This window comes from Zootoca vivipara, chromosome 3 (assembly GCF_965207765.1).
Source record: "Zootoca vivipara chromosome 3, rZooViv2.hap1.1, whole genome shotgun sequence".
In the NCBI taxonomy this organism is placed as follows: domain Eukaryota; kingdom Metazoa; phylum Chordata; class Lepidosauria; order Squamata; family Lacertidae; genus Zootoca; species Zootoca vivipara.
Window position 1 is genome coordinate 62,128,978 of NC_142586.1, and position 12,821 is coordinate 62,141,798.

The 12,821-nt window shown below is 38.2% G+C and overlaps 1 protein-coding gene across 6 annotated transcripts in view; it reads left to right on the top strand.

Annotated features, from left to right (window-relative positions):
- The window catches only part of STXBP5 (syntaxin binding protein 5), a 120,322-nt gene that overhangs the window by 17,173 nt on the left and 90,328 nt on the right, over positions 1 to 12,821 (top strand). For all 6 annotated transcript variants that reach the window (XR_015949327.1, XM_035108797.3, XM_035108798.3 and 3 more), the window contains exon 3: positions 11,755 to 11,836. Coding sequence is in view for 5 of the 6 variants with exons in the window: in XM_035108797.3 (XP_034964688.1) it covers positions 11,755 to 11,836 (82 nt within the window). In the remaining variant the exon portion in view is untranslated. The remainder of the gene's footprint in view (positions 1 to 11,754; positions 11,837 to 12,821) is intronic.

The following is a 12,821-nucleotide window of genomic DNA, read 5'->3' on the forward strand; positions in this document are numbered from 1 at the left end:
ACAACCTTGTCGTACTCCTTTCCCAATTTTGAACCAATCAGTTGTTCCATATCCAGTTCTAACTGTAGCTTCTTGTCCCACATAGAGATTTCTCAGGAGACAGATGAGGTGATCAGGCACTCCCATTTCTTTAAGAACTTGCCATAGTTTGCTGTGGTCGACACAGTCAAAGGCTTTTGCATAGTCAATGAAGCAGAAGTAGACGTTTTTCTGGAACTCTCTAGCTTTCTCCATAATCCAGCGCATGTTTGCTATTTGGTCTCTGGTTCCTCTGCCCTTTCGAAATCCAGCTTGCACTTCTGGGAGTTCTCGGTCCACATACTGCCTAAGCCTGCCTTGTAGAATTTTAAGCATGACCTTGCTAGCGTGTGAAATGAGCGCAATTGTGCGGTAGTTGGAGCATTCTTTGGCACTGCCCTTCTTTGGAATTGGGACGTAGACTGATCTTCTCCAATCCTCTGGCCATTGCTGAGTTTTCCAAACTTGCTGGCATATTGGGTGTAGCACCTTAACAGCATCATCTTTTAAAATTTTAAATAGTTCAGCTGGAATATCATCACTTCCACTGGCTTTGTTATTAGCAGTGCTTTCTAAGGCCCTGTAAAATAAGACTGGCTTTATCAAGGTTGCTAGATTCTCTGATATCTTCCTTACAACTTGTATCACTTGGCAAATTGTATCAATTAAATTGTTTCTCTTGAACATGTGAACCCAATGCACAGTGAACCCAATGCTGGGTAGATTTTTTTAAAAAATGTTTAATTGGACTGTACTTTCTCTAACAGTATTTTTAAAATTTTAAAACACCACTAGTCTGCTGCTGTCTCCTAATATTGCCAGATATTACATTGCTAACCTCAAAACTGATGAGAAAGCAAGTGATTGCCTTGATGCTCCTGCATTCACACTTATCAAGCAGCATGTTGGCACACGGTACTCAATCACTCCTATTTTGGTTGTCCCCCAGTATGAACAGGGTAAACAAACCAGGAAGCATTGGCTTTGTGTTCCATCTGAAACCAGGGAACATGGCTTGCTCCTACTCCCCACTCATCACAAGTTATGATAATTACCTGAACTCTTGGTTTGTTGACTTGCTGATTGTGACTTTTTAAAGAGCAGCCATATATGCTACTTGTTCTCAGTAAGCCAAGAAGTTTGTCTTACTATTGGATGCCATTGCTGCAAATAGAATGCAGTAATCTGTCATTGAATAGACTGACTGTAGTTTGGATGTAATTTACAGATGCAGTTTGAAACTATTGTTGACGATTGCATCCAGTGATGTGGGTTTCCTGGAAAAGAGAATTTTTTGGGGGAAATTGATTGCTTAGAGTGATCTGGTTTAGGATGTTTACTAAATACAAGTAAAACAAACAAAGTTAAGTGCTTTGAAACTGCCAAGCTTGCCTAATACTGTATCTGCAATCTATTCTTTGTTACTAATGAACTTATGAAACAGAAAAAAGCATTGCAAACATTTTGACCGTTGACACTGATTTCATTTCTCACAGAATTCTGAAGTTTGAATTACATTTATTAAAAACTGTAGAGACTTAAAGGACTTTAGCTACCAATTTTGGAAGTACAGGGCAAGGACACATTAAATGACTCAGGGTCCATGGGGAAATAAATTTAAAGACCAGGCCCCAAATGAGTACTAGACAGGACGAGCACAGCTACTCCATTTTATTGACCTTTCATAGTAGGTACAGGATCAGGCCCCAAATTCCAACCTGTCTTTCCCAGACGGTGCAGTCACAGCTTCCAAATAGCCTTTCCCCCCAAAAAATCAGTGTTTGGCGTGTGTATGTGTGTGAAAGGTCCAGGGGCTCTGCTGCTAGCCTTTCCTTGGGATTACCCTTAGGCTACTGTCCAGGACTTCCCAAACCCTATTTCAGTAGGACTGGGGAAACTGAGGAGGTCTTCTCTCAGGGCTCCTTGGGTCTCCATGCAAATGGGGGAAGGAATTGTAGTGGAGCCAAGAGAAGGTGGTCTTTGCCTCACACCAGGAAACCACAACTATTGTATGTATGGATAAAATGCAGAATGGTTAATACCAACATTTCAGAGTCGGTGATCTTGGTTTTCCAGAAAAATTGGAAACAAATTTTCAAATGCCCTGAATTGATAAAGATCTGATTCAGGATACTTGATAGTAAACAAAAATAAAATGTGCCATGCTAATTTTACTAGTGCATGTAGGGTTTAATCATGTTCAGATAAATTCAGAACTTTACTTGGAAAACTTCTTCATTGCATTACTTGTTAACTTACTAATTTTATCATGCCTGAATTTCTCTGTGTGATAGTTCCTAGAGATCACCTGGAAAAAAGTTCCTTAGAAGTATGATTTTAAATTTCTCTTCCTGTTCTATTCATTCCAGTTTAATTGTATTATATTTAGTTATTATGTTACTAACTTAATGGGGATGAAGTACACTGGGAGTCTGCTAGAGCAGAGCTGATGGAAGTCTCAATGTGATTTGATCAAATGGGTACAAGACTATAGTCACACCTACCTTGGGACAATGGTGGCAGCAAAGAGAACACACTTTTTACCCTCATAGCATCTTCAGTGAACTGCCCAGAAGAGCTGTTTAGAATGACAAATGGGCAGGTTTCAGACTTGTGTGGTATCATTAACAATGGACTACTCAGTAGCCAGCTGTGATATTTGCAAAGCACTTTGAGGGCAAAATTTCTTGGATTTGCGCCAAACTTGATGCCACAATTAATGTAGTTTCATTTGGAGGTCCTTGGAGCATCATCTAGTTTACAGCCTGAGAGATCAGTTTCAGTTGTCATGGGATTGGGAGTTAGATGCTCTGTGTTGCAGTTATTCTGCTCCTACCTGCAGAAAAAGAGAGTAGCACTAGGTGACTATTGCTAGGCCCCATTGCTTTTGGGCAGTGGGATTTCTAAGGGTTTGATTCTGTCTCCTATACTATTCCACATAAAACAGCTATCACCTGGGGATTTCAAGTGTGTGTCATCAGTACAATGCTGTGTCCCTCTTAGCACATATTCACTATAAACTTTGTAGTTGGTGTCATGTTTTTACCTTGATGACCTTTTAAATAAATCTTTTGATTAGGGCCTAAAATTTCTGGCTACTTTTTTTTAAAAAATTCATAAAATATTTAAAATATTAAAGATGTGAGATACCACTTAGAGTGCTTATCTTGCTATAATTTTTTTAAAAAATAAAAACCTGTTTGGATACCACCGGTCCACAAAATTGCTAAAATGATGTTGATTGAAAGCCTTTTTAAATCACAGAAGCAGCTAACCCTTCGTAGCATTGTAATATAATCAGCAGACAGAAAGCATTTGGATTTAGCAGAAGCTTCTGTCAGTAGGACACAGGAGATTCTGATTCCCACGCCTTTTACTAGTGGAAGGAGCATTCAGAACAGTAAGTCACATTAATGTCTGCAGGCGGAGGCAAAGGGATGGATGGAAATCATTTCTCTCATTGTTCTGCTGATGGAGGCACATATTAAACGTTCCCCTTGACCTAAAACAACACGTTTTCAAAAACATGCAGTAGAAGCAGAGAAATCTTTCCAGAAGAAGCATACCAGGAAAATCTATGGAAGAAAAATGCAGAATCATGTGGAATCCCAGTGTCTCCTCAAACTTTAAATTGATTAGAATAAGCCATTCCTTATCCTTTCTACCCCAAATTTGGCATAGACCATCCTCAGAGATCCCACCCTTGTGCTGTCAAGTTTATTGAAACCATTTGCTAACTATAAGCCGCAGAACAGGGGTTGCCAACATGGCACCCATGGGCAAACTTTCATTGATTTGTTTTTTGTTATGTACTTTGTGTTCTCATTTTGTATTTTTATGTTGTGAACTGTGTGAACTGCCATGGGATCTTTGGATGAAGGGCAGTATATAAAAATTAAATAAATAAATAGTAAGTATCTAACCCTTCTAGAAATAAAGTTATGGGGCAAAATGTGCAGGTGCCTCTTAAATTATTTTTGTGAAATTGGTGGTGTTGCTACCTTGTATATTTATCCTAGTGCTGAGGAATGCTTCTTGTTACTAGACAGTGACACCTTATTAAAGGTTATAAATTTATAAACAAAGATTACAAAAGTATCAAATTAAGATAAAGAACATTCAAGGGGATTCATAGCTATAAGATTACACTATAACGTCAGATCAGTTTATTTTGAGCACTTACCAATTATATAAATCAGTAAGGCACAATTTATCATTTTCTATGTAGAGAATGTTTGGCTCAGACAACCATTCCTGGGTTGACCATATGACTGTATATCATTCTTTATTCTTTTTACTTTTTTTTTTAAAAAAGATCTTTCAGCAGTAGTTTGTAACCCTTAAGCACAGGAACAATCTGAAAATTGTTGCCACATTTGGAAAAACTATCTGAATTTTCTCCTGGAATATTATGATACATATATTGGTGGCTGAATACATATCTTTTTCAGGGTGAGGTTATTTTACATACATGTGGAAGTACAAGAGATCACCGACCAGGCTAAGGTCAACATCTTTTGGATACTCTTGCATCAGCATTTTGACACCATTGTAAATCAGTTATTTGGTCGCTTGCAGGTTCACCAAAAATGAAAAATTGCCAACTACACTCCTGTACACTATTGCTCTTCTGTCTAGGTTGACTTCAAGAGGATCGATGACAAGAGAGATAAATGAATTTACTCTAAACTTGTCTCTTGGATAAAGTTCATCTAAGGCTTAGGGCACTGTCCCATCATTGTTTTGGTTTTTTCGTACACTCTGCCTTCTTTTGACAGTTTTGTACTTTACATCCAGTATAAATTTAGCTTAAGTGGTGGATACAAACTGCAATCGCAACTGTAAATATTTGTATGTGCTCGATGAGATTTGCAGACTTTGAATTGTCTTGCTAATTTCATGAAATTGGTCTTGTGAATGTGTCTAAAAGTGAAGCATGAAAATGAATTCAAATTCTTCCATTTTCTGCAGAAGATTTTCTACCGGTCATGTAGTATCTCCTTTTTCAGTTCCATCACAGTAAATAAGACCGAGGGTTTCAACAATATAAATATAACTTTTGCTATTAGCTGTAGTAGCTTTGGTGTGAGCCTCCCATCTTGTGTCTGATAAATGCTTAGGAACTTTTGACACAAGAGTGAATAAATTTTTAGCACTTCCCATCTTTTTGTAGAAGCAGAGAAAAAACAATAATGCTCATTTATTGTGTTAAAAAACTTTACTCCATCCAGGCACGAGTCAACTTGGGTTCATCCAACTAGATTTAAGGAATGTGCAACACATGGAATAAACTTTGCAAACTTGTTCCTTTCCATAATTTTTTGGTGAATGACATTTTACTTTCCAGCCATATTGGCTGGATTATCATATGATTGTCCTCTACATTTACTGAAATCTGTTTCAAGAAGTTCAGTATCAGCTCAGCCATACTTTCACCGCTGTGATTTTTCAGTTCAAAAAAACCTCAGAAAACATTTGACTGGTAATCCATTACTAGGAGAAACATATCTAGCAATAACAGTAAGTTGGTCAACATGAGAAGCATCAGTGGATGAATCAACTGATAAAGTAAAATAACCTGCCTGTCTGATATTGCTCAGTATAGCTTATTGAACTCTATTAGCCATCAACTCACATACGGTTTTGGATAAGTACAATGACTGACTAGAGCCTTTACCAATTTGGCGATTAATTCAAACAATCACAGAAAGTTACCATTGTTAGGTGGAGCAAATGTTTCATTAAAAAAGGTAAAGGGACCCCTGACCATTAGGTCCAGTCGTGACCGACTCTGAGGTTGCGCGCTCATCTCGCATTATTGGCCGAGGGAGCCGGCGTATAGCTTCCAGGTCATGTGGCCAGCATGACAAAGCCGCTTCTGGCAAACCAGAGAAGCACATGGAAACGCCGTTTACCTTCCCGCTGTAGCGGTTCCTATTTATCTACTTGCACTTTGACGTGCTTTCGAACTGCTAGGTTGGCAGGAGCTGGGACCAAGCAACGGGAGCTCACTCCGTCACAGGGCTTCGAACCGCCGACCTTCTGATCAGCAAGCCCTAGGCTCAGTGGTTTAACCACAGCGCCACCTGGGTCCCCTCCACAGCGCCACCTGGGTCCCCTAAATGCCAAATGCCTAAATGCCTAAATGCCTGGGTCTTCTGCTAAATGCCAAGTCATTTGCTCCTGAATGGGAAATCACTGCAGCAACATGCTAAAGTAAGTGCCTCCAGTAATCCTACTCTGATCTGCACTTCGAGTTTTGATGTATGTTAGCATGGAGTTTCTATGATTTTATAGTTCCCATGGATTTGAACAAGATAGGTGTGATGCCAATCATCAAATTCAGTAGAAGGTAAAGCTGTAGTCGAGGTAGTTTGGTTAGAGAAAAGTGCACACATGAAACAGTAGACTTTTCTGGGAGAATGCACTAGCCACTCTTGAGGATAGGTTACTCCATTTACTTTGGTGGAATAGAATAAATTCTTAGAGCAGAACTGCTAGTGTTTTCACTGAAATAATTTGCTTTGTTTTCCAATTCTTTAAGATGCTTTAATGAGCTTGAACTTCTTTTTTTGGCATAATTATCTCATGGCTTGTTCCTTCAGCACCTTGTGTTAATTCTTTGGCTGCAGGTCACTTCATTGTCACTTTGTCCCGAAGAATCGGTATTTGTAATGGTAGTTAACGACAACACTTCTCTAAGTTCTTGGAAGGTTGCGTTCTGTATATAAACTAGTTGTTCTTCAGACTGCTGTGTAGTCTACTTGATTCTCTTTGTAAACACAATTGTTCTGAATCTGAGGGATTATGTCAGGCTGTTTCTGCCTGCTGTATAAAGTCATATGACATGATTGGCTTTAAACATTTGAGTATTTCCTTCTTTTCATCACTTTTCATTTACTAGCACCACTTTCATATTGCTTACTCATTATCATTTTCACAAAAAGTCAAAATTATTGTGATCCACAATCATATAAAATAATCCTTATTTGTTCTTAGAATGCATGCTATATTGATAGACAGTGATCTGAACACTTGTATTGCTTCATTGCTGACTTTAACATTTGATTCTGATTAGCTTTAAAGCCTCCATGAATTTTACTAAATAGTAAGTACTCACTTGTGTAACTGTATATACAGACTCATACGGCACATGTTTAATGTTACTAAGCAACTGCACCTAGATAGTAAAAAAATGCCTGTTTTTTAAAAAAATGGCAAGAGGCTCTGGTCCTCCTAGATTATGAGTCCCTGGGCTGCAGCCCACTCAGCCCGTTCGTAAATCCGGCACTGATTATAAAAGATTTGACTGATTTGTTTAAGGTAGTTTGTATTTATCCCTTCCACTGTGGTCACAGTGTTCAGGGTTTGTTCCAATATAAAAATTCAAAACATGGAACCAGACAAAATATTCTTACACGTACACACATGTTCATGACAGTAGCCCAATACACTTTCATTTCTTTATTTCTGGCCTTAAAAGCCACTTTGGGAGGATTAACCTTGAGATTGGACAATTATCTATGTCCTGTGTAACCTTCCAGTTCAATTACTGCAATGCATTTTATGTGCCTTTGAAAATAGTCTGGAATTTTCAGCTGGCCCACAGTAGAGCAGCAGGATTATTAATGCTGACTGATAGGTATCAGTACATCACTCTAGTCCTTTGTGATCTGTACTGGCTTCCAGTCCATTTCCAGGCCCATTTCAAAGCACAGTAGTGGTATTAATATTTTATATTGTTATCAGGCATGTGCCTTCACTGTACTATAAAACATTGTTTAGACAAGCCTATGCAGGTATCTAGAATACTGATATTTAGTTTATTGCTGGTTTTAATTTTTTGATTGTTTTTCTGAATGTTTTGAATGTTTAAAGTAGTAGTTTAAATCGTTTCTGCCAATAATTTGATCATTTTATTCTTTTTATAAACCACTTCATTAATCAATCAGTATTTTTTTTTTGAAAATAAAATAAATAAAAAATTACCTGTAAATAGGTTGGGGTCAGGATGCATGAAGGATTGCCTTCTCCCTTATCTGCTTACCTGGGCTGTAAGATCTTCATCAGAGACTCTCCAGCCTAATAAGGTGATGGGAGGCTGTTTGGTGAGAGGGCCTTTTGGGGTGGGGCACCCTGGGTATGGAATGCTTTCTTCAAACAAGTTTCCCTGGCATGTACAGTTGTTGTTTAGTCGTTTAGTTGTGTCCGACTCTTCGTGACCCCATGGACCATAGCACGCCAGGCACTCCTGTCTTGCACTGCCTCCCGTAGTTTGGTCAAACTCATGTTCGTAGCTTCGAGAACACTGTCCAACCATCTCGTCCTCTGTCGTCCCCTTCTCCTAGTGCCCTCAATCTTTCCCAACATCAGGGTCTTTTCCAAGGATTCTTCTCTTCTCATGAGGTGGCCAAAGTATTGGAGCCTCAGCTTCACGATCTGTCCTTCCAGGAAGCACTCAGGGCTGATTTCCTTAAGAATTGATAGGTTTGATCTTCTAGCAGTCCATGGGACTCTCAAGAGTCTCCTCCAGCACCATAATTCAAAAGCATCAATTCTTCGGCGATCAGCCTTCTTTATGGTCCAGCTCTCACTTCCATACATCACTACTGGGAAAACCATAGCTTTAACTATACGGACCTTTGTCGGCAAGGTGATGTCTCTGCTTTTTAAGATGCTGTCTAGGTTTGTCATTGCTTTTCTCCCAAGAAGCAGGCGTCTTTTAATTTCGTGACTGCTGTCACCATCTGCAGTGATCAAGGAGCCCAAGAAAGTAAAATCTCTCACTGCCTCCATTTCTTCCCCTTCTATTTGCCAGGAGGTGATGGGACCAGTGGCCATGATCTTGGTTTTTTTGATGTTGAGCTTCAGACCATTTTTTGCGCTCTCCTCTTTCACCCTCATTAAAAGGTTCTTTAATTCCTCCTCACTTTCTGCCATCAAGGTTGTGTCATCTGCATATCTGAGGTTGTTGATATTTCTTCCGGCAATCTTAATTCCTGCTTGGGATTCATCTAGTCCAGCCTTTCGCATGATGAATTCTGCATATAAGTTAAATAAGCAGGGAGACAATATACAACCTTGTCGTACTCCTTTCCCAATTTTGAACCACTCAGTTGTTCCATATGCAGTTCTAACTGTAGCTTCTTGTCCCACATAGAGATTTCTCAGGAGACAGATGAGGTGATCAGGCACTCCCATTTCTTTAAGAACTTGCCATAGTTTGCTGTGGTCGACACAGTCAAAGGCTTTTGCATAGTCAATGAAGCAGAAGTAGACGTTTTTCTGGAACTCTCTAGCTTTCTCCATAATCCAGCGCATGTTTGCTATTTGGTCTCTGGTTCCTCTGCCCTTTCGAAATCCAGCTTGCACTTCTGGGAGTTCTCGGTCCACATACTGCCTAAGCCTGCCTTGTAGAATTTTAAGCATAACCTTGCTAGCGTGTGAAATGAGCGCAATTGTGCGGTAGTTGGAGCATTCTTTGGCACTGCCCTTCTTTGGAATTGGGATGTAGACTGATCTTCTCCAATCCTCTGGCCATTGCTGAGTTTTCCAAACTTGCTGGCATATTGGGTGTAGCACCTTAACAGCATCATCTTTTAAAATTTTAAATAGTTCAGCTGGAATATCATCACTTCCACTGGCTTTGTTATTCGCAGTGCTTTCTAAGGCCCATTTGACTTCACTCTCCAAGATGTCTGGCTCAAGGTCAGCAACCACACTACCTGGGGTGTACGAGACCTCCATATCTCCCTATCTCCATATCTTTCTGGTATAATTACAATTTATAATAAAAAGAATAATAAAAAGAAACCAACAGTAACAATCAACTACATGAAATCAATACAAACACTGCAGCACTACAAAACCTTATGAAGGTACATAATAATTTTTTTAAAAAACGTTGAAACCCTATGACAGACTGGAGATGTAGTTCTACAAACCAAAAACATTATATTACAAGACTTATGGAAACAAGGTATTCACCTAGCATAAAAAGTTCCTACTGTACATGCCTCCAAGATATGGAGATATGGAGGCATGTACAGTAGGAACTTTTTATGCTAGGTGAATACCTTGTTTCCATGAGTCTTGTAATATAATGTTTTTGGTTTGTAGAACTACATCTCCAGTCTGTCATAGGGTTTCAACGTTTTTAAAAAATCATTATGTACCTTCATAAGGTTTTGTAGTGCTGCAGTGTTTGTATTGATTTCATGTAGTTGATTGTTACTGTTGGTTTCTTTTTATTATAAATTGTGAACTGCCCAGACTATAGGGTTGAGTGGATGATATCATGGGCAAGGGAAGATTAACTATACCTGCCTGTTAGAAAAAATGGCAACTGTGGCACTTGTATGTAACATGTACTTTACTGAAAATGTGCCTTTTGGACCTAAACGGAGAAGAAAGAAGGCATGTACTTTGAGCTCACTGTGAGTGTAGTTTTTTCATGCATGTTTCTCATTTTTTTAATTATTCTGTCCTATTGAGCATGAGATACAGTGCCTTCTTGGTGATGGTACTGAGGTTTTTAGAAAGGTTTACCTGAGTTCCTTGGCCTTTATACTGAAATTTTGGAAACATTTTATTCAAACACATCTTTATATTTAAGGAAGAATTCAACATAGCAGTATGGCACTCATTCCACCAGCACAAGCTTGTCAGCTTGATAGACAAAACAACCCCCTCTCCTCTTCCTACGTGCTGTTTTGGAGCTTCCCCAGAGCCAATTTCAGGGGGAGAAGATGGGAGAACCCCATTGCAGTAGCAGGACTTGTCAGCTGAAACCCTTAGTTCTCCTCAGTTCTGCTGTTTGTAAATTTTGTATTCAAAATCTACAGATTTAAAGTGCTATGTTTTAATGTACTGTTCATAAACAACCAGAGAACTGACTGAGTAAAAGAGGACAGAAATAATGGTAACAATTAATAATGATAGTGAGCTGTCCACTTATTACTTGCCTCCTGGGTGAAAGTTCACATGCTGGGCCTCCCTACGCAGGGTGAAGGAATTGTGGGAGGACAAATGATTTGGCCGCAATAAAACAAGCTGACCCTTGGTTTTTCTAGCACATCTTTTATGTACCCATGCAGGAGGAATAGGCACTCTTGCTTATTTATTGTTGAAAATATTTATATCCCAGCTCTCTAAAGGCTGAGTTTGCTTACAGAAAACTAAAACAAATTGGTCACAATACAAACAATTTAAAATAAGAATAAATAATTTATTAAATCAATAATTTATTAATTTATTAAATTAATTTATTAAATCAACAGCCAGAAGCCTTTCATTTCAGAAATGGAAGGTGATGTTCTTCCATACTAAAAGGATAGCAGCGTGTTGATCTAGCAATTTTCAGCTAGCTTTTGATGTGTTAAAATCACCTTAACATTTCATTTTCCTGTGGTTTAAGTATTCCTGCAACAGTGGTCCTATGTGAGAAATTCTTCACAGCATCTAAGTAGTGATGACAATGAGGCTTAAATTGCCACCAGTCTCAATATAAAATTTTCAAGTATGAACTAGCATGCCTGTCCAAAACAAATGGTGGGGAAATAAGTTCTTTGGCGCTTGCTGATTTTCATTGAGGCTTCTATAAAAAGTTGCACTGTGGTATAACTGACTTTGTAGAAGCTGTTGCTTAGCATAATTGTAAATAGAAAGTTTGATGTGATTGTTTGCTTCCAACACAGATTTATATTAGCTAATATTCCTTAATGAAATTAATGTCAGTTTTGGTCGGCCAGGCGTTGAATGCTACTGCCAACATGACAGTGGTGCTGCAGTAATCCAGCTTCAGTTTCTGATCAATGAGGTTGGTAAGCTTGTGATACAAACAATTTTTTAAGATACAATTTTATTTATAGCTTTCATTTATACACATTTCAATAGCTTAACAAATAGTTGTAACATTTCAAACCTCGACTTCCTTCCTCCTTTCTGCTGTTCCTTAAATTTATTTTTATCATCTCCTGCATATTCTAAATTAACTTTTTCTTTTATTTATCTATTTTGATTATATATTATTTTGAAACTGCAGGTTATTACAATAATCCTGCCAATGTCTTTATCTGTTTACAATTTGTTTGTACGGTAAATATTCGATAAACTATTTCCATTCTTTTATAAAGAGTTTGTTATCTTGATTTTTTATTCCAGTAAGTTTTGCCATTTCTGCATAGTCCATAAGTTTTTTTATCCATTCTTCTCTCAACAGAGCTGCTACTTCTATCCATTTTGGGGCATGATCCATACAATTTTGTGTGTATTAAAAGTAGAAGGCAATCTGTTCCGTGCAAATGGTTGTGACTAAATTGACTGGAATGATGAGTTGTCAGATTACCTGGAAAATAAAAATGGAAAAATTAAAATTAAAAAACTTAATTAAGAAAATTAAGAACTTAGTTATGCTAATTATTGCATTCAAATTTAATGACAAACCATGTTTTGCTGTTATGTGTGCAAACAGCCTTGGGCTTGCATTCTTCTCCCATTTTTTTGAGCACACGTTGGAGGTGATTGAAAGTTTCCATTCTCATTTTTTGGCAATTTACCTTTTGCTGGTTTGTCCAGCACTGACTCTTGGTACTGATACAGTCAAATTGATATAATGGAGCAAAGATCTAGCTTTAATGAGAATAATGTATAAATTGTCATTTTCTGCTGCAAAACTGAGCAGTGATATGTGGAATATTTAAAATGTGTTTGAATGTAACTTGACTGACTCTTGTGAAGCAGTTCTAATCCCTTTAAAAATATTGAAAGCACCATAATTCCAAAATATTTACAGATTCCCTTGA